The 22,719-nt window shown below is 46.3% G+C and overlaps 1 protein-coding gene across 3 annotated transcripts in view; it reads right to left on the reverse strand.

Moving 5' to 3' along the window:
- Positions 1-22,719, reverse strand: part of LOC138488561 (uncharacterized) — a 290,790-nt gene that overhangs the window by 215,953 nt on the left and 52,118 nt on the right. For 2 of the 3 annotated variants that reach the window (XM_069615638.1, XM_069615639.1), the window contains exon 2: positions 1,579-1,780. In XM_069615638.1, coding sequence (XP_069471739.1) covers positions 1,579-1,767 — 189 coding nt within the window. In that variant the 5' untranslated portion in view covers positions 1,768-1,780. The remainder of the gene's footprint in view (positions 1-1,578; positions 1,781-22,719) is intronic. The other variant, XM_069615640.1, reaches the window with a different exon arrangement.

Here is a 22,719-nt window from a genome sequence, read left to right on the forward strand (position 1 = left end):
CTATGCCAATGGGAATAGTGCTAATTGCCTTCTGGTGAGTAATTTGTGAAAACATACAAGTCGTAATATGATCTTGGCCCTGAGCGACAGTTAGGGAGTGCTGAAGCTGACAAACTGGAGATATTTCAGACCCATTTCAGGGAGGTGTTCAGGGGGACCAGGGGGCAGTTGACAAGCAAATCAAATACTTGGAAGGTGCGGGCCTGCCAAGGCTGTCAATTGAGGAGCGTGACTATTTGGAGGGTCCAAACTTGCCGGAGAAAGTATAATGGGTGATTAAAACCTTAAAAAATATGGCTCCCTTTTATAAAAAGTTTTGCTCTATCCTGGTTCCCCCTCTGATGGCTCTCTTCAAATCGTTAGTGAGTAGGACTACTCCTTCTATGGGACTCCACTACTATTTTGATCTCCAAGCCGGGGAAGGATCCCAACGCTCTGTGACTCCTATTGTCCCATTACTCTCACCAACAGACTCAGAATTGGTCCCTAAGATTTTGGCACACTGTATGATGGAGGTTCTCCCAAGGATTATAGATAGCGATCAGACGGGGTTCATCACGGGGCACAGCACCCATAAGAATGTGAGGCGAGTTCTGAACCTATCGGAAGTGGGCAAACGTCAGGGCAGATGTGGGGACAGTGGGGGTGGATGCCCATAAGGCATTCAACAGGGTGGACTGGGGGTATATTCAGCGTGCCTTGGAAGCATTTGGTTTTGGCCTGGGTTCATCACGTGGGTCATGGCCATCTATATCAGGACCAATCGACTTACCTCCGAGTTAATGGACGACACTCGACCGGTCTGTCGATAGCTAGGGGTACCAGACAGGGGTGCTCGCTGTCCCCACTGGTGTTCATATTGAGTGTGGAGCCGCTTGCATATCACATTAGGAATAATGCAGCCATAGAAGGGATTGAGGTGGGTGGGGCGAACTATTAGATTTGTCTCTATGCAGATGACATTCTGCTGACCCTGCGGAACCCCTGTGCCTCCTTGGTAACAGGATTGCGTGAGCTAGCTGACTTTGGGCAGGTCTCACGCTTCAAGATCAATTACGACAAATCACATGGGTTGGATGCCTTAGTGCGGCCTCGAGGCAGGGCTCCCTGGAGCGCTCTAGCCCCAATAAAATGGACTCGGGAAGCTTTTCCCGGTCTAGATGTGCAGATTCCAAGCAAAGTCTGAGGTCTTTCTCCAGAACTTCCCACCCTTGTTCCAGGAGTTTTCAGATGACTTAGTGAGACTTCCTGGCCCCACAGCTTTATGAAAGGAAAAAGGTAAATATCAAGCAGAGACCTACACCGAATACGTTTAAAATAGGTTGAAATCAACTAAAAACAAAAAGGAGGAAACACAAAGTCAAGATCAGTGGAGCCCAAACATGGTTAAAAACACCCAATCCACAGCTGAATAACGGAAGTACAAGTTGGTGAATGCATAGGAGTCACACTGGATGTCAAGCTTTGACTTAAACTTATGGCTTTGTATCCAAACTCAGCACCCCAAGCACAAGCCAACAATAGTTTGACCTTTCGCTAGCCAGGAGTGGAAAAGTGGAAATAAAGGAGAAATCCCACCACCAAGTATACTTCGCAAACACTGTTCGCTTCAAACGCAGCCATCCAGTGTGAAATAAGAGGAAGGCACCCAATAGGAAGCAAGGGTTTCGGGATTCCAACCAGATGTTCAAATTCTTCTTTGCCTGCATTCTGTAGATCTTGGAGGAGCCTGGTCCCATACCCGGCAGCTAGGATGACGACTATCATATTTGATCTTTTTCTGTGAAATACAAATACAAAAAGTATGAGTGCTGAGATTGTTCTCCGCCTATTTATTTGTGTTATTCTCTGTGTGGTTCTTAAAGAGCCATAGTGCTAGGCAATTAAAAACTAGCGTAGTAAAAACAGGTAGGATTGTTGAATTTGCAAATGAGATTTAACACATTAAAAAAGGTTTTCAGACACAACCAAATACCAGGGAACTTGCACAGTGCACACAATAACATCTGAAGAGTCAATATTTGAGGACAAAAGAAAACAATAGACCTTGATAACTTTACATGAGCCAACCAACAGAATTGTTTTCCCCACTTTTTGTAATCTTCCTATTTAGGACATGTTCTGGATAATGAACGACACTGAGTTACAGAAATGAGGAATGTGACAGACAGGGTTAGAGTCTTCTCCCTATCGGGGTGAGAGGCACAGGGACCCCTCCTGGCCTGGGGTAAGTAGCCTAAAAGGAGGAACGACACAGCCAATTCCACCCCAGAGGTGGTGTGAGGGGGCAGGAAGGCAACAGTCCTGGAACCTCCTTCCTTGTGCCCAGAATACCTGTGAACTTGGTACCTGTGAATCTGTTACAGCATGCCTTACAGCGATTCATCTGGTAAAAGTCCATTCTTATCTATTGCACGACTACCAGCTCCAGAATGCAGTTCTTCACCCGCGGAGAGCTCCACGAGCGGAAACACCAATGCCACATCGGAGTTCGCTACCATCAGGGTATTGGACGGAACGCAGACTTCCCCTGAGAGCAGGATAGCGGCCAGAGAAACCGGTAGCCACACCATGAACACTGGGGCATGAAAAGGGGGCGAGGCAAAGAAGTGGTTTTAAAGATATTGGACCTGTTAAACTGGCTCCAAGGGAAATTGCGCAGGATGTTCAGCCGGAGAGGTCTGTTGAAAGCGAGACCAAATTGTGAGGACGACGAAACAGGCAAACACAAAGGCCAGTGTATTAAAGACACGTGGGGCCAGAAGTAGACTAAGGGCGTTTGAGTGAGTTCAGAAGAGGAAGCAGCAGACAAAGAGACCATGCAGAGGAGGGAATGTGGCGAAGAGTGCTTAGGATGTGTAGGAGATTGCGGGGAAGAATGAACGTGAGCGGCTAAGTGTAAGACAGAGTGGTACCAAGTGTGAGAGAGTTTGGTTTGAGAGTGTATGTTGGAACGAGTGATAAGAGAGGAGAGACCAGGAAAGAGAGAGTTTGTTTTTTGAAGGTGAAACTGAGTGAGACAAAGTGAGTGAAACAGTGGCAGAGAGGGGAGATGGGTGTAGAGGGCAAAGGGGAGGTTGGAGATGAGGAGGGAGAATTAGTAGGAGGGAGAGCAGGAGGCAGGAGAGTGGATAGGAAGAGCGAGGAGAAAGGAAAAGAGGAAGAGAGACAGGGGAGGTAGGAGAGAGAGGGAAAGGGAGAGCGAGAGAGAAAGAAAAAAAGAGAGAAAACAAAGGTGCAGCAGCAAAGAGAGTAGTGGAGAAGATATGTGATAAGGAAATAGGGAGTAGCACGGGAGAAGAACACAATACTTACCCCTGGTAATGTTCTTTCTGATGGATGCTCCTCCCAAGTGTTTAACATCTCTGTTATTAGTTTCCTGCTTTGCAGTTCCCTGAAAACAATTGACAGCAGAGGGCACAGCGCGGCCTCAGTGTCCTGACAGTTTCCATTCCCACGTATGGACAGGGGATGTCGGTTATAGTATAAATAGCATGTACCGTGCCCCGTTACCTCAGATCCTATTTTCGTTCTCCCCATGCTCAGCAGTCTTCATCAAAGTATCGTAACCTCATACAGGTATTGAAAGAGAGAAGGAAAGAGAATTTGACCATAGTCGGCGGGTGCTGTTGAGCAGCCGAAGGATATGTCCGACTGATCTCGTAGCTCCGATCCCACCTGAAATCCTTGAGCTCATTAATCCTTCACAGTGCCTAATCCAATGTTAAAAACTACTGGTGAGCGGAGATTACAAACTTATGCACAGTTTGGCTCAGTGCAAGACATGGGGTCCACTTTCCGACGTTGCTGCAGCTGTTTGAAAACTGACCCCGGAAAGCGCGGCTGCTGCTACGCGTGAATAGGAGTAGCGGAGGCCTGGGACAGCGTCTGCAGCCGAATGCTGGGAGAATGGGGTGCGCAGCGAACACTGACACTCACAACCCCAGTGCTGCGGAGGGTGAATGAGGAACCATGAGGTGGGCTGAAATCCCTTGGACAGCGGCGACCGATCTCCTGGTCTAGACAGTAGGCCTGGTGGCATGATCGGAATAAGGCACAGAGATACAGACTGTGCCCGTCTGCAGTCGTGGATGACCGACATCCGGGGGGAGACCCGGTGCAGAGGCGATAAGATTGTGCAGTAAGCCGCCAGGGTGAATGCGGCCAATCGGCTGTCCCAGCGGGGAGCGTGCGCAGTTGAGGCTAGCGGCTGACACTTGAAACCCAGTGGAGAAGACGGCGAGGCTGCACTCAGCCACGCCAGCGAAGGTACTGTAACAACATATCTGCCCTGGGAGTCGTGGAAGGTGTTCAGCAGGGGGTGCCCTGGCAGACTATACAAACGCTACTAAGCTGGGTGAAGGTACAAGCCCTGTTGTGTCAAGCTGACTCCGGTCTGTGTGTGAGCGAGCCGCTCCTCAGATTGAAAGCTCCACAATCCGATCGGAGCATTAATACAAATATATGCTGGTCCCCCGCACCATTGATCCAGCCTACCCCAGAGGTGACATATAGCACTCTGCTGTGGTGGTGTGAGACGGAGATCAGCACACCCGTCACTGGGGTTTGTGTAAACTGGGGGAAACGTTTGTGGCACACGCCTACTAAAAAGGAACCTTGCTGGACCTCAGCCGATAAGCACTAGCCCAGCATTGATAGCCAAACATGTTTTGGGCAAATTGCCGATTTTGTTGTGACCTCACAGGGAAAACTGTTGACAGTGTGTGGTTGCAGCCTTGCGTACTGACACTGTTCTAGGTCTGCCACTCGTGGGGAAAAGGGAGGAGTGGTGGACTGAAGTGGGTGATGAAGATTGCATGAGAAGATGGCCTAATCAAGGGTATTAGCATAATTGACCTAAAATCATTTTACCTAAAACATTTGATCGAATTTTTGACGACCTTTTTTTCCCCGGTAACATTTAATTAAATATATATATATGCGGGTGGGTATAGATTAGGTTGAGGAGAAGTGGGCAGGAGTGGCGGGGGGTCTTCCTGTGCATTTTAGACCAACAAAAAAAAAATCAAATAAATTAGATCAAATGTGTTTAGGTCAAATAGACCCAAACCTAATCAAGTGGCCAGTCAGACCACTTTGAATGTAGCACACCGCCCCTGAGTGCGAAACGTGGCTGATTTTATCTAACCCTGCCTCACTGCTATTCAAACCTTGACACAACGCTACTGTTAAGGCACACCTCTCGCTTGCAGAAGGGGGACCACGACATACTACCACTATTTTAGCAAAGCGGAATCCCTTAACCACTCCTCTTACTGCATGTGTACCGCACAGAGATCTCCCTGGGATACAACTCCTTTTTTGACCAGCACTTATGGACTACACTGGCAATCTTAATAACCTATTGACTATACTGAATGCCAGGCTGCTGTAGACCCCCCCGATCAACGGGCGTGCAAAGCTCACTCTGAAACGGAGCGGTCACACTGGGACAGGCTGAATACAACTCGATATTACAACGTGCTTTCCAATAAAATTGCACACGACAACCTGTGCAGGCTTGTTGTTGGAACTCTGGAATTCTGGAATCCAGAACAGAAATTCGTACTAGACCAATACTGATAAACCACACCGCGGCTCCCCTTGGCATCATGACAAAAGGGGCAAACAAGACGAAAGGTCCAATTGACGCCTTCACCAGCCCCCGGCCCTTAGCTCCTGAGGTTGCCACTCACTCCAATGCCAGCCATGATGGGATGGCTGAGGGGTGGGGGGGGGACTCACAGGACGACCACCTCCTCCAAACAATGCAGAGCGGTTTCATGGCAATCAACGTGAAATTGGATGACAATGTCACCACGATGAGCTCCTTAAAGTGAAACTAGAGAAAGAAAGTGGCTGAATGAACGAGGTTGAAACAAGAGTCCGTACAGCAGAAGGTAAGCTTCAACAATATGACCGGGATATATCCACCCTCAAAACGGAGCTAACCAAGATAAGAAGAAACAAATGTGACGACCTGGAATTGCGCTCTCAGCGTAACAACATATCCGAATTATAGGAGTTCCCGAAGCAGCAAGCAGTGTTCCAACGGAACCCTTTGTTGAGACGCTTCTAAAATCACGGTTTGATGTCTCCACACTATCATCACAATTCCTAGTTGAAAGGGCACACCGCATCCTTGCTCCACCACGCGTCCTGTTGCACCCCCAAGTACGATCAGAGCCAGACTGCTAAACTATATAGATCGAGACACTATCCTGAAGCTCTCCAGAGAACTTGGTACATTGCGATACGAGTCGAGCAACATCCACATTTACCCAGACTTTGCCTCAGGAGTGCAAGCCCAGAGGAAGTCATACGACCTTGTAAAGAGACTCCTGAGAGCATGTGAGGTTCCATGCTCCCTGATCTTCACTGCAAAATTAAGAATACAACATGGGGCAGGGCGCACTTTTTCGAGTCTCCTGCAGATGCACTCAATTATGTTGAGGCATCTATCCCTGCCCCGCTGCTGCTCCCGCACAGTGAACCGAATTACCTGCCGGGAGAAGGAGAAGATGGGGAGGTGAATGTGAATGACTGAGCCAGTACTAAGTGAGGTATAACTACTTAATGAGTAGACACAGCAATAGGCATTCAAAATGTTGTAAGTGAAGTTGGGTCTGGACGGGAGGTCATGGCCGCCAACAAAGTGTATCCGGGAATATTAAAAGTTCTAATGGGAATACATCATCGAGTTGGGGGCGAATGGTGCGGGCGGTCGGGTGGCGGGGGGGTCGAGTTACCCAAGTTGCGGAAATATGGTTGGGTGAGAGTTGCGTAGCCTGGCTGGGACCGCAGGCTGCATGTTTACGAAAATCTGAAAATTTGCATTTGGGTGAATGGGACGACATGGCAGAGAGACTGCAACACGGGAAACCAAGACACAAACCAGAGCAGGATAGATATGAATGACGGATAAATTGAAGTTGATATCATGGAGTGAGCATGGATTAAATAACCCTATAAAAGCCAGGAAGGTTTGGACCTACCTAGAGCTACACTCTATTATGTTGAGAAACTGGGTCAATTTGAATCAAGGGCAGCCCTAAAAAACAAGATTTTAGCCTGGTTTAACCTGAAGGTAGCACCTAATTGCATTAGATCGCATGATCTTAGAGTGCTTCAGAGAATCCATATTGAGAACTGGTGCAGTTCAGACGATATGGACTGTGTTATTGTGGGTTGTGGCGCTAGCAGTTTTCCTTTGTTTTTGCACAAACTAATGAACTTGAGACATTAATGACTGCATTCCAGATTGAACATTGTTATGAACTAACCTATTTTAAGAAGCGGACTAAAATGCATTAGCTAATACTAGGGACTGTCTCTTCATAGACGTTTTGTAAACCATTGTATGTTCAATGTTTTATTTTTTGTGTTGTTTGTCTTGTCTGCGCCATCATGCCTCCGGGTCTATTGTGCGCGATATAAATAAATAAATAAATAATAATTTTTAAAAAAGACACTCACCTAAAGAAGTAATGTTGCAAGAAACGCATGTCCTTGATGCGACACATAGCATAATTGCGCCTAAATGGGATAAACTGAGATACTATACTTCGCATTCCTTGCAAGCGTGAGGTGGGATTACACTTATCCATAAACTTCAACACTGAATCCACCTACATTGACCCCAATGGAAGATATGTGATTATCGGAGGGGCAATCAATAACAAAGCTGTTACGTTAGTCAATACATTCGGTCCAAACATTGATGACCCAACCTTCTATGCACATGTGGCAACCCTGATTGGGAAGACACCAGAGGCCCCTGTTCTGTGGGGGTCGAGGGGTGATTTCAATACCATTTTAGATATCCACTAAGATAGATCCAACATGAGAAACCAGGGAATACTAGAGCAGTCCAAACAATACAGCAGATCATGGCGCAATATTCGCTTGTTGATGTATGGAGGGTAGAACACCCCAACAAAGCTGAATTCAGATATTATTCTACTGTGCACAATGCACTATCCAAAATCGACTTTTGGTTGGTCTCTGTAACCTGGCTTGATAGAATGCGTGGATCCATGATATTGCCGCGCACCCTATCTGACCATTCCCTGATAGTAATTCAGATAGAGCTAACACCCGAAATTAAGCCCCGCCCTCTATGGAGACTAGCTCCAACGGCACTTACTGACACAGCCCTGGCAGAAACGTCAAGGATAGAAATAGAAAACTTCTGATTACAAAATGACCGCCATCCGGTGAAGTCGCACAACCGCAGAGCTCCGCTTGGGCGAGAAAGTAAAAAGGGGAAATTAGCTTTGTATCAACCCATGAGGATCCCACGCTGTCCCAAACTGGGAAGGCAGAAGCAGTAAAGACCGTGGGTCTGCAGCGGACCTCTAAGCGACACACACTTGAACACTGAATGCAGAATGGGGAGCTGCCCGGGACGGGCCGGAGCAACGGGCCGTGGCAAAGCGGTGTACTGAGAGGAGCCAGCTGTCATCTTGGTGAGCGCAACCGAACAAGACCTGCAGCGGTAAACCCGGCGGACCCTGCGCAGCATCAAAACCTCACAGAACAAAGGGATCCTGTGTTGGACGCTATGCCGGATCGTGTACAGCGGGAGGAGCCCGGAGAAGGAAGCACCAAGGACTGGGTACGCAGCTGCAGCAGCGCGCCTGAAAGCCATGGCCCTCCAGCGGAGGAGTCCGCGGTCCGGGACACAGAACGAGGGATACACGAGACCGGTCCCACTCCCACAGAACGAACAGCATGGTGGGGACGTGGCACACCTCATCTGCCCAAACTGGAGCAGCCATCGGTGACCCAGAACAGCCGAATTAACCCCCGGCGGCTAGAACGCTCATCGGGCCCATCCACATGGAACACGCCAGAGCAAGCCCCGGAACGGAGCACCCAACACAACGCCAGCACACAGGAGCAGAACACGCACCCCCAGGACCGGAGTGGCACACTCAAGCCACCAGAGCACGAGCTGCGGGACCCACACACTCCATCCCATTCATACATACCACTGATGGGCCCACAACCTAACCCATGCTTCAATTGAAAAGGACTGGGTGTATACAATGAATGGGAGCAAGTGAGAACTGTGAGGAGACCGGGAACTGATCTAGAAGTCATGGGGGGCGGCGACCAACGCAGAGGCTCTGGGAAGGGAGACTACTGCATTGGGGAGAGCCCACCCTTCCCCCTGACCCAACTCGCAAAGCCACCATCAACAAAGTGAAGCTCCACTGGGGCCCCTAGAGCATTCTACGTGCACCACTAACCACATTGTAGGGGGTGTGCTCCTAGCTACAGCTTCTCCTTCGCATATACTGAGGCGCCGTGAACAGCACTTCCCCCCCACGACCTAGGACCGCACTGCACTGAGACTCAGGAGGCTGGGGCTGCAGGCAATACTTTGTTAGGGGCACCCAAAACTGCCCAATAACCGAAACCAGGGAATAAAATCAAGAACACTCCGCTAAGACCCAAGTCCATAACCAAGGCACATGCAGGGCAATTGGAGCACTGCTGAAGACAGCTCCGCTCGGAAGCACACCAGACTCCAAGATCCACAGGGCAGCAAGAAAGCGAGGGAAACGGTGCAGCAATTACGAATATGGCGCTCAATAAAGAAGAAATTCAAGAATGCTTGAAAAGCGTGGAGTCCAGAATGATGGACGCCCTCCAAACACAACTGAGCACTATAAGAGAAGACCTAAAGTTCTCCTTGTAGGAGGTAAGGAAAGACATCACAGAACTGGGAGAAAGAGTGGACACCACAGAGGCCGGCCTCTCGGAGATCGCAGAAGACGCAAAACAAAACATTATCCTCCTAGAACAGATCGCCAGAGCAACACACAATTTAGAACTTCAAGTTGAAGACCTGGAAAACAGGTCCCGAAGATCAAATATTAGGGTCAACGGCCTGGGGGGAAACGATTGAGGCTAAGGACCTGAGAGAAACAATGCAACATTGCTTCAGCGGCCTCCTCCCAGGCACACAACCGGAAGAAGTGCTCATCGACAGGGTGCACAGAGTTGAGCCCAGAAAAGGAGATCATGGATCGAAACCAAGAGATGTCCTCCTGGCAATTACCTCCTATGCAACAAAGGAAGAGATCCTGCGAGCAACTAGGAAGCAGCAAACGGTCTCCATCAACGGAACGCAAGTCCAGCTGTTTCAAGATCTCGCACTCTCAACTCTCCACAAGCGGACACTGATGCAACCGGTAACCAAAGCACTGACAGCCAGGAAAATAACTTACAGATGGGCGTACCCTTTCAGACTGATATTTATGTGGGAGGGCAAGCAACAGCGAATCTCCACATGCGAGGAGGGCATTGACATGTTTAAGATAGAGGAAGGAGAATTGACCCGCACGGACAAATGAGAGTCCCCTAGCCAGAAAGGGGAAAGACCGAAACAATGGGAGTGGTCGGAGGTCTCAAAAAGGAGAGGAGGCAGAGAAAACCCCCTGAAAGGGCCCAGACCGAAATGAGGACCAGAGGGGAATTGTCAAGTAAAGTCAATACCTGATCGGAGCTAAAGATGGAACTCATGGGGAAGATCGAGAAATGAATATGCCCGCCCAAGCGGGGTGAGGCGCGATGGACATATTGGAAGTTAACCGCAGGACATACAAATGCCCTGGCAGGAAAGTATTGGGGACACACACGCAGGGCCCAACGCCCCGGTTGGAACCTGGGGGAGGCACTAAGATACCTCGGTCCAAGTATGTGGGCTAAGAGAAGGGGAGTGGGATGGGGTGAGGTGAGGGGGAAGTTGAGGGACGTTAAGGTTCAGTTAAATGGTGAAGTTTCACGTTATATGCGGCATTGAGAGAGGAAACAAAATACACACGAAGAAAGGATGCATTATGCTTGCTTAAGGGAGGGGTGCATGGCCGGCTTGAACGTCATAACCCTGAATGTACAGGGTCTGAACTCCCCGAAAAGAGACGCGCCTTCCTAACAAGACTTGTAGAGCTCCAGACGTCAATAATCTTCTTGCAGGAAACTCATTTACTCCCAGTAGATGAAAAAAGGATGGCCCACAAAGCCTTTCCCAGACAATATTTTGTTTCCGAGGGGGGGGGGGGGAGAAAACCAAAGGAGTTGCCATTCTATTGGCGGACAACGTGCCGTTCAAGAAACAATCTATTCATAGAGATGAAGATGGCAGATACTTGCTTCTCAAGGGCACGCTAGACGACCAACCATACACCCTAATTACAATTTATGCCCCAAATGAAAGACAAGACCTATTCCTGGGTGATTAGTAAAAAAAAGAAAATACTCAGACTGGAGACAGCGCCAAATCCATTGGTGAAAGAAAAGTTTTTCTTTACATTATGCCCTCTGTATCGGCTAAAACCATTAGCCTTTTTCAAATACGGGCTGTATAACTGTATATTCTCAGGCTTATAATATACGGTTGGTGTTCATGAATTAATGGGTTCAATCCCTGTACACTTATCTCGAGGTGCTCTCGCGTTTAAGTGTACAGGGGTTGAACCCATTAGTACTGGAGAAATTTGGTTGCGACCCCGCCTTTATCAGAATGGTCCTTGCAAATTTTCAACTCCCCTCCACAACCTTTATGGTCAATGGAGAAACCACCACATAAATAGAAATACGACGGGGTAGGTGACAGGGATGCCCGTTGTCCCCCCTGATATTCGCAATGGCGATGGAGCCGATAGCTGAAATTATTAGGCAAGACCCAGAAGTGTTCGGGTAGCCGGGGGAGGAACAACACAAAATAGCACTATACATTGATGACATCCTCCTGTTCCTTAAAGATAGTATTAGCTCTCTCCCCAAGGTTCTAAGAGCACTGCAAACCTTTGCCGGACCCTCGGGATTCACAATAAACTTCACTAAATCCAAGGCTCTGAACATCTCGGAAGATGTAAGGAAAATAGAAACACTGAGGGCCCTATACCCCCTAGTTTGGGAACCCGCAACAATAGAGTACCTGGATATACAACTAACAAAAACCCACAAGAGCCTCTATGGAGCAAACATAATCCCCCTATGGAAACAACTAAACTAAGACTTGCACAGCTGGGATGCACAGGAACTGTCCTGGTTTGCACGCATTTTTGCAATCAAAATGATACTACTGCCCCGTCTCCTATACGTAGTGAGCTCCCTCCCAGTAGATATCCCCCCCAAGATGACCAAGGCACTCCCGAGGGAGATAACCTCCCTTGTGTGGCATGGGAAAAAGTCCAGGATGCAGAAGAATATTCTGACTAGACCACCCCTTCTGGGAGGGCTAGGGCTACCGGATGTCGAGAGATATGTACTAGCTGCCCAAATGGCTCCCATGATGAAATGGATGGGAGGAGACACGCTAAAGGGTTTGGCAGGCATTGAACAAGAAGTAACTTCTGTCCCCCTGGGATCACTGCATGCACTACGCTCATGGGCTAGAGAAGCAGAGGGGCAACTTCTAGAGGCCACCCGCGTGGTACTGAGGAGCTGGGAAAAAGCTCTGTGAAGGAGTCATCACACCGGGCCTAGGACCATTCACCCCAATGGCACATAACGAAGATCTTGCCCCCAGGAGGGAAAATAAATTCTGGGTTAATTGGGGACAGTCACGGACGCTCCACTTAAAAGAATTCTACCGTGCATGTAACCCCCTCTCATTCGAGGAATGCAAGTAGACATTCGGAGTTGAACAGAGACCGATACACGTACATACAAATCAGAGATTGGATATCTCAGAAGGTGGTCAAGAAAGCGGCCTCCAAAACCCTGATAGGACTGAAACTGACCCTGCAGGAGGAAGCCTCACTAAGAGCCCTATCTAGAATATATAGGCTACTAGTTAAAGCACAAATGGGTGACCGACTCTCATACAAAAATAACTGGGAGAGAGACGTGGGCGCCCCCATCAAAAAGGAAGAATGGGGACAAATTTGGAGGAGAGCGCAAAAACATATGTATGCACCGCAATTAAAGACTCAGCCTATAAGTTATGTTACAGGTGGTACCTGACTCCACATAAACTACATAAAATGAGCCCCCCCCCTACCCCACTAACTGCTGGAGACAATGCAGGAATAGAGGGGATCTATACCATATGTGGTGGTAATGTCCCAAAGCAAGGATATACTGGAAATAGGTCCTGGGGCACATAAAAGAAATTATCGGGAGACAACTCCCACTCGAACCAAAAGTGGTGTTGTTGGATACGGTGGTGGAGGGAGTATATGCAGCAACAGGGAATACCGCTGCTCTCATCACCCAACTACTAACAGCAGTGAAGATAACATTAGCCCAAGGGTGGAAACATGTGGAGGGCCCCATTATAGCATGCAGGTGGGTCAAAATATGGAACGTAATGGCGTTGGAAAAAGTGGGTGCTCTAAAGGAAGATCAGAAGTCCCTGGCGACATGGCAACCCTTCTTGGAGCTCGTCAAGGACAGGGAGGCCCGACATTACTGACCAATGTTGCTGAGAACAATCCTGAACTAAGCTCACAAGGGAATAATGACGGACAAGGGGAGCGCACCCACGAAACACAAGAACTGGAGATGTATTGACTCACAACCGCTACGGGATCGAATAACGCAGACACTGAACCATATCGTTGAGGGATAGGGAGTGAGAGGGAGGGGGAGGAGGGGAGCATAAAGTTGGGGGACGGTTTGATTTTATAATGAAACATTCTATCTGAAAGCGCAACCATGTACCTTGCTGGTAATATTTTGAGACCACGATGTCAATACAAGGTTTTGCTATGTTTTGAAGCTACCATGTAGCTAATGTGTAGTAAATGTAATACTCCTTTCAAAATGAAAATAAAAGTTTTGAAAAAAATAAAGAAATAGAAAACTTCTTCAGTAACAATGAGGGATTGGTGGCGACTCACTCCAGAATATGGGAAACATTTAAAATATGATTGCGTGGAGTGATGATTGCCTCAACATCTGGCATCCTTAAAAGCACAAGGAAAGAACTGGGTGAAATAGAAGAAGCCTTGAAGAAACTAGAGAATGAATATGGTGACACTGGGGATAGAGCACTTCTGGGTATACTAAAGGGTAACCAGTTATAATTCCGGGAATTAGCGGACCAGGAGGTCTGTTTTACAACCAAACTGATTCAGGCCCGTAAATATGGAGAGGAGGACAGGCCAGGTCGTCTCCTTGCAGGAGTAGTTAAAGGAGAAAGGGAAACGCAGCACATCACAGGCATCACCAGTCCGGAAGGTAGCCACATTATTGACGTAGGAGAGATAAACGAGACATTTAGAAATTACTACCAATCACTGTATGCAAACTCTGATGCCAAGACCAAGATAGTGGACTATCTGAACGAGACTCCCCTCCCCTGTCTGGACCAAGAAGCGGTAGAAAAGCTAAACCTCCCAGTTACACAAGAGGAAATCACTGTTGCAGTTTCCACTTTGGCTTCTGGGAATGGGAAGGCCCCAGGCCCAGACGGACTGTTGATCGAACTCTAAAACTAACAAGGACATACTGGCCCCCCAGCTACTGAATGTATGGGAGGAGTCATCCAGCATTGGTCAACTCCTAGTGTCCCTCACCGAGGCAGTGATAACAGTGCTCTTGAAACCAGACAGACCCCACGCTGAGATATCCTTGTATCGTCCACTGTCACTGATAAATGCGGACGCCTGCCGTACATGCCGTCCCTTGTACACCCTGACCAGTCAGGTTTTATCCCTGACAGATCGACCGCATTAAACCTGCGGCGGCTGTTTGGGACAACGGCTCAAATCGATTCGGAAGCATCTGCTGCGGCCGTCATTTTAGATGCAGAGAAGGCTTTCGACTCGGTCTCTTGGAATTTCTTATTTGGTGTACTGAGCCGATTCGGTTTGGGCAAAGGTTTTATAAAATATGTGAAACTGTTATATACAAACCCAAAAGCCATTGTACACACCAACTGCAATTATGCGGCAGGGTTGTCCCTCCTTGCCCCTTCTTTTCGCCCCAACCATAGAACCACTAGCATGCCCAATCAGAGCCCTTCATGGTCACAGAGGTATTCATATATCTGGCCCCCCACAGGTAATTTCACTCTATGCGGAGGTCACCCTTTTAGATCTTCGAAAGCCGAATGCATATATAAAGCCGGTTGGGGTATTTACATTACACTCGGTATAAAATCAACACAGCCAAATCAGAACTATTCCCATTAACGGATAATACAAAGCAACCGGCGAACCTACACAGACTGAGATGGGCCCCCACTACTGTAAAAGATTCAGGGGTAATGGTGTCGCGGACACGGAAATTATGGTTTGAAAAAAAAAAACCATGAGCAGTACCTAAACACATTAGAAATCAAATTAAACTTGTGGACCAAATACCCAATCTCATACATTAGAATCACGCTCCTGAAAATGGTGGTGGCACCCAAGCTGTTATATTTCTTCAATACGATCCCGCTGTGGCTGGGGCAGAGGTTTAACAGTTTAAGATCGTTGGTCATACAATTCACATGGGAGGGCATGATTGCACGTATGAAGAGGGAATGGATCAAAGAACCGTATGATAAAGGCGGCCTCGCAGCCCCAGATTTTGTACTCTATTACTTGGCTGTGCAAGCGCATTACGCAGGGTATTGGTATAAGGTAGACTGATATGGCTTACGGCTGAAGGATCACAGACGGAGCTGGGTTCCTGGACCTGACGGATCACGGAGTGAACTTCTAAATCACTAGCTGCAGTATTGCCATCTGTACACGCATTTACTCCAGCAACAGTGGTAAACCACTGATCTACCCCAACGTATCGAGGCACTTTTGCGGAGCCACGACCAGTACTAGGCATCCTTAATATTATTCAGTTAAAGATATTGTGCATACCAAACCGGACCCTCTGGCTAGACAACAGCATCCAGCAATCTTCGCGATCACACGTCACCCTCAACAGGGTGTCCGGTCAAAGGTCGAATCCAAAAGGATCGAATGCCATAGGGTCGAGTCAATAGGACCTAAAACAAAAGGGTCACATTTCTTTTTAAATATATATTTTTTGGGGGATTTTTGTATACGAACAAAAAAGTGGTTTTTACCACAAAAAAGGGGGTTTGGGGGTGGGACATTTTAAAATTAAAAAAAATTTAAAAAAAAAAAATCAACCCTTTTGTTTTCAGTCCTTTTGATTCGACCCTTTTGTCATTCAATCCTTTTCATACAAACCTTTGACCTATAACCCCTCAACAGCTGCGTCTCCTTTGGACGGCAACATGAAATCCTTAAGCAAAGATCACTGACGCAGAGCCGGGACAAATACACAGAATCACCATCGTATCTGACCTCAAGTTCACACTACAGTGAATCAGCAATTGCGCTTGATGACGCCAACGACGGGAAGAACAGACTTGTCTTAACTACACGCTGAACTTTCACCACCTACTCTCTCATTACCGGTGATGCCCTGGATTGCTGGTTTTTAAGAGAACACTGATGGGCCTCCCGTAACCTTTTCCAAATCCTCGAGTTACGCAGTTCCCATGTGTAATAACACAGTTAATGTCGAGAACAATTGAAGTTTTCGCCTGTGTTTCACAGAATAGATTGTTTATTTTAAATAATTGTTTTGAACATCAGTGCACTCAGTTGATTACAGACCAGACAGTCCCTGATGAATTTCCGACAAATTTGCATACACCATATCGGAAAGAAACATGTTGGAATAGTTGATGAGAGAAAGAATGAGTATGAGTGAATGTGAATCAGTATGATTGGAGTGCCTGATGTGTTTGACCGCCTGAACTTGCACAACACAAGACACTTTCTCAGTAAAAAATAGTTGTAGGGCTGGATATTAGTAGCCTATAACACGAAATTACTGTCTGCTACATCATCGCACTGTGGAATTGACCATTTCATTGGTATTTTGTAAATTGGCAATTGAATTGCATTTTTTGAGATTGTTTTTGTAACCAATAAATGTATATATATATATATATTTTGTAATCACTGCTTCATGAGATTGATTGGGGTACTAGGTTCTCGTAAACCACCGCAATCTGTTTTGGCGCTGATCACCATGCAATAGAGTGAACTGCCCCTTATCACTGGTTGTTTGTTACAGAAGGTTTTTGAACCTATTTGAGGGTTTGTTAGGCATGTGCTCTGATTTCCCTTGCAACCTCTCTTTGTTTCGATGATAGATTATGATGCACCACATAAGAAACTGGAAAGCTATGCAGTGCACCAGCTATGCAGTGCACCAGTCAGACCTTAGATCGGTAATACTAACTGACCACTACATCGACTGTATTGTTGGAATGGACAAGTACAGCATGGTTTGATATGGCTGAAGGGCACAATAAGCTGTTTAAAGTTCTGGATAAATGTTAATGATATATCTCGCTATCTAACTGTAACCCAAATTCAATCAAATTAAAGAAAGCAAAAAAATAAATAATAATAAATAATTGGACTCCACATTTCACCATTATCTTGACAGAACTCAGCAGTATTCCCTCACTGCCAGGGGCACGCCTTCTTTTTGCATTGTTTATAATCACCTCTGCAAGTGATAGGTAAACGTCACTCTTTACATTGTCCACATGCCCTTCGGTTTTCAGGGAGAGAATGCATCATTATTCTCCCCTCCCTCTGCTTGGTAAACCTTACTAAAATGGTCCACCCATGTGTGGTCTTGAACACCACACTCCAGTCCCACAGATTGCTCGCTATATACAGGGCGTCCATTGACTTATTTTCCAAAAGTTACATAAAATCATTTTTACTCGCTATCTCTACCCTATCCCTTGCTTGATTGTCCAATTCTATCTTACGTTTTCTGATCTGTTCTTTATATTTGAACCTTGCCCAAACAATCTTCCTCCTAGGGGACTAGGTTTTTTTAGTAGACTTAGTAGGTTTGCCTTTGCCAGTCTACACTCTTTGTCAAGCCATCCCGCCATAGGTCCCTTTTTCACTTTAGGGAGGCATCTTTAATGTTCCCCATCAGGTGCATGAATGTTTGTACTATTACCACAGGATTAGTATCCGGGTTTAAACAATGCCTCATTGAGGGCCATATTATTTATACTTGTTCCAATCCGACCCATTTACTTTTTATATACAAAGATTTATACAGATCTCGTCTTTCAATTGCTTCATTATAGTTCATTTGCTCAAGACAACATTTACTCTAGCTCTCCCTATATCAACATCTCATATATGGAGACTTGTGTAAATTCAGTCATTCCATGTCGCTTGTTTGATATTTAAAGTGGATTCCCAATTGTTTTTACGTCCCAGGGCTCCCAATACTCTTGGGAAAAAATACTGGCGTTTGCTGGCATGTACGACCGGTGGCGTATGGCAGCAGCGATGTCCGTGCCTCAGGGAAGCGTTCCCTGCTTTGCAGACCCTCACGTGGTTCTCGTGGCGGCTTCTCCGTCATCTGCTGGTGGAACTTCTGCCTTTCACCGTGACCAGGACCTAGACAGCCTCTTCACTGCGGCCGGCTTGTCCACAGTTCTTCTGCGGCACCGCTCTGCTCCTCCCGGTCTCTCGCCATCCCAGTAGAACGCGCCTTCTTTCCTCGACAGAGTTTGCGTGTGTGTGCCCGTTTGCGTGTGTGTGCGTGTGTGTCTGCCTTCAGTTCTGCTTTCCGCTGCGCCCGCTCTGCATCTCTCCTGTCCTCCTTCACTGCTCTCATGAAAAGGCACAGCATTTTTAGATATCCTGCACAGCTGATGGGCATTACAACAACTAGCCTGCACATTGGTGTTTCTTCTGCTCCACATTAACTCCTATCTCCTCTTCTTTGTCCTAGTACTGAAGGTTTTATGAGAATTGAACTCGAGAGGAGTTTTGGACCTTTTAAAGCTATTGTATAAGTGAGCATTATGTACATGTGAAAAGTGAATGCTATACTGCCTAGAGTGTTTGGTAAGAAGGAGTTATAGGGCTTTACGACTGGAAGGATTGGTATAGTGACAACATGCCATCAGGAATTTAGGTATTATAAGGTCATCTTCAAAATGAATGGAAGAATACTGCGTTTCTCCTGATGAGGAGATCACATCTCCTTGACAGGCATCTCCTCCCATGTGATGCTCACTCATAATACCATGCCCAGGGTCAGGATCATGCTTGCCACATGGGAGGAGACTTTAGGCTGGGGTTCAGAGATGACTCCATAGGATTCCTCACTCCAATCAGTGGCTGCCTGCAATGTCTGAACATTACGCGACTCCAGGATGGGCTGAGAGACCTGAGTCTGAAGGCCAGATAGAGATATTGCACATTTTTTGTATCTATGTTTTGGCCATTTTAAAAAATATCTACTGCACGGATTAACAGTAAATTTGCAAACACACCAGACCAATCTGCTACTCCTCGAGCAAGTTTCTTGGAAATCTTTCCAACCATTTGGGCTTTAGTCGCAAGCAAAAAACAAAACAAAAAAGGCCCATTCATGTGGATTAGGATTTCAAAGGATTTGGGGTCCCTCTAAACCTTTCCCCCCTTGATGAAACAGCACCAAACTTTGCAAAAGAATTTAGAGTCAGGTGTAAACTTTGTTTGCAAAGTTATTTGCAAATTTGTTGAACAGAACCAAAGTTATAAACCAACCAAAAAATGCTCTTCCTATGAGAAGTGCAACTTAACCATAACTACAGGGTCGCTACAACAGACCCGGTTATATATCAGTAGGATAGACCATTTGAGCTAAGTTACACATTTCACAACGCCAACAAGTAGTCATTGCTGCAAGTTCACCCTGGAGCCACATCAATCAGTAAGCCTTGGGGATAGGCAAATTAGCCTAAAAGCAAGCCTTTGGTCTTAAAGGTAGTGATACTTTATGCATAGCTTAATAAACACAAGGGAGATACTTTGCAAGGCTGTCAGGACAACTACATACCTGGTTTCACCCTTATTAGAGATCAGTACAGTATATATAAACATATATTCATTTTTTCTCAGTGGTTTTAATTACTTTTTTCAATTTTTTTATATATATTTCGGACTTCTTCATGATTTGTACTTTTCTACTTATCTTTCTTAATTGTGTTCTTGATTTCCAATGTTGGTGAATAATTTGTCCATAACAATAGTGCACCACTTTTTGTATATTTACATATAAAAAGATATATATATTTTTTTTTACACAGCAGCCCTTTTTGTACATGTTCTTTTCTTCCCCCGGAACCCATTTCCTTGTCCTCATTTTGTTAGCTTTGCCAACAGAACTATAATGTAGAACATTATAGTACTTGTCCGGTTCCCTGGGCCTACATTTTGGAGAAGACGTTATGACGTCAGTTAATGCGGGCGCACAACTGGGTGCCATCTTTTGCTTAATTTAGGTGTAATTTTGTTGCTATTTCGATGATTCACTGCCATCTGCCGCCGGCTGGGGCCCTCACGTCACTTACATTACTCTTTGGAAGGTAATTGAAGATTATCTTTACTCTGCCTTTGTCCTTTCCTATTATTATTTTTGCTGCTTTTTCATATTCTTGCTTTGGTTAGTTAAACATGGTAATTCCTTGTGACCTTAAGACTTTTTGTAGTGATTTCCTTTATTCGGTTTTCTTTTTTCATCTTTTTATTATTGCAGTTACATTTTTTCTGAACCGCCAGCCAAAAACCCAGAAACACACTAGTAGACTTACTAGTGGCTCATAACCATTTCTTTGTATTGCGCCATATCCCACGTTTGAACTCTCCAGTCAACTTTTTTGATTATTTTTATACTTTCATCCCCATATACAGGATTTTGTCATTTCTTAAAGGCATGTACTTGAGGATTCATTCTCACAGTGAGAGTTGATACAGGTATGATGGACAGAATTGGATTGTTGTGCCAACATTGTGTTTTATTTGACATTAGCACATTTTTGATGGATGGGGCCATGATTTTTCATTTTTCTGTTTTTTTTTTTTTTTGTATTCTCTTCCTTGTTTATGTAGATTCACCCCTGATGATGGACTCGGTGCCAGGAACGGATTTCCCCATTCCTGGAGGCTGTGTACTTGTTTGAGGATAACGGCCAATTCCAAGATGGTGGAACGCATGTTCCACCAGCGGCCCATCCCAAGATGGCGGGTGCATCCCATAACATCCAGCCTCACAGTTATGCAAGTTGGTATTCAGCCCGGAACTTTAGGGCTGATCCGAAGATCGCTCCTCGCATCTTAACGCTCTGCTTCCGAGTAGACGCTGTACCCGTAACCCGTGAGTTTTGCCTATTGCCCCCTCCTTCTTGTTCCTTTCCCTTGCCCATGTACTCTCAGCACTGGCCATCCCTTCCCTAATGGATTCTTCCTGCAATTCTCCTTCCGGACTCTCCTGGGTCCTTGTCTCCTGTCTTCGCCTGCTGGGCCCTTGTCTCCGGTTTTCACCTGCTGGATTTGATAACCTGTTGACGACCTTCCTGAGCCAAGACGATCTTCCTGGAGGTTTCATCTTCTGTATCTGCTTTTCCCACCAGAATCATTCTTTCCTGGAGGTCACTTTGCCAGGGTTTATCCACTCACTCTAGTCAGAGTGGCTTCTGGCGTGACAGGCCTTACCTCACACAGACTAGTCGACAGCGTTCAGACAAGGTAAGCATTTTGCTGACACTTATTCTGAAATACATTGTCTACATGTATCTGGTCTGCTCGCTTTTTATGTTTATTTGTATTAAATCGCTAAATCGTCATTGCTGTGAATGCAATTATATCACTTAGCCTCTTCTAAATTAAGTATTGATTTGGCAATGTTTGATATATAGAACTACATAAGGGTCTCTTGGAACCAAGAGGTAAGTATGGAGTACTCAAGAAGGCTCTAGGTATATCACTGCAAGTAGTTAAGTCTCCTGGGATCATGGACATTTTTCTCTAAAGTGCTCCACACTGCAACTATAACGTTTTCCATTTCTGCTAAATTGAACTACAAGAACAGTGGTGGTGCCCACCCTAATATCGTTGTAGCTTTGAGAACCTGGCTAGCTGCAAACCTGAGGATGGGCTTGCTGAAGCCCTCGGATGAAGAAAGCATGGGGGATTTATAGTCCAAAGGTTTTCTACTCTGGGTCTGGGATGCGCAGTCACGTAGGTGCCAGTGACTCTGCATAAAGTTATTAGTCTCTCCAGCAGAGGTTGGGGGCGTGAGAGGGGGGCGGGGGGCAAATGTTTAGAAGAGGGTATGGTAATCAGAGGGGGACAGAAATAATCTTAAGAGAAACAGCAAAGGTAAAAAATGTGGAGTAAGAGGAAGGTGAGGGGCTTCTTGGACATTTGCAGAGAAACCAAAAAGAGGGGGCAGGAACTGGAAGTTGTTAAAAAAAAAAAAAAAAGGGTTGGTTTCTTTAGGGATTGAAGCCTCCTTGAGGTATTCTGCCAAGTTACGGGTTGGGAATAAGGGGAAAGATGACATATTTACGCAAGTTGTGGTGGCCAGTTAAAGTTTGGAGGGATCAAAAAGTGAGTCGCTGGCGCCCCTCTATGAGAATGAACACAGCAAAAATGACCTGTTCTATGGGACCCACTCTAGAGTCCGCAGCCACATTTTAGCTCACTGTACCCTTCACAGATAAGAAATATACATTTGCATATCAGCCTTTATCCCACCCACATGGGCAGTCCAACACTGGAATGCTATGGTAATTCCCTTCTGAACAAGAGTACCAACAGCAACCCCATACACGTGTTTCAGCCTTGTTGGGCATCATCAGTGAGATGGAACTTTGCCTATGAGCACAGTGAGCAAGGGGTCTACGTCTGGATGACCCAAGGA

The sequence above is a fragment of the Ambystoma mexicanum genome, chromosome 9 (assembly GCF_040938575.1).
Source record: "Ambystoma mexicanum isolate Mex_15411 chromosome 9, UKY_AmexF1_1, whole genome shotgun sequence".
Classification (NCBI taxonomy): domain Eukaryota; kingdom Metazoa; phylum Chordata; class Amphibia; order Caudata; family Ambystomatidae; genus Ambystoma; species Ambystoma mexicanum.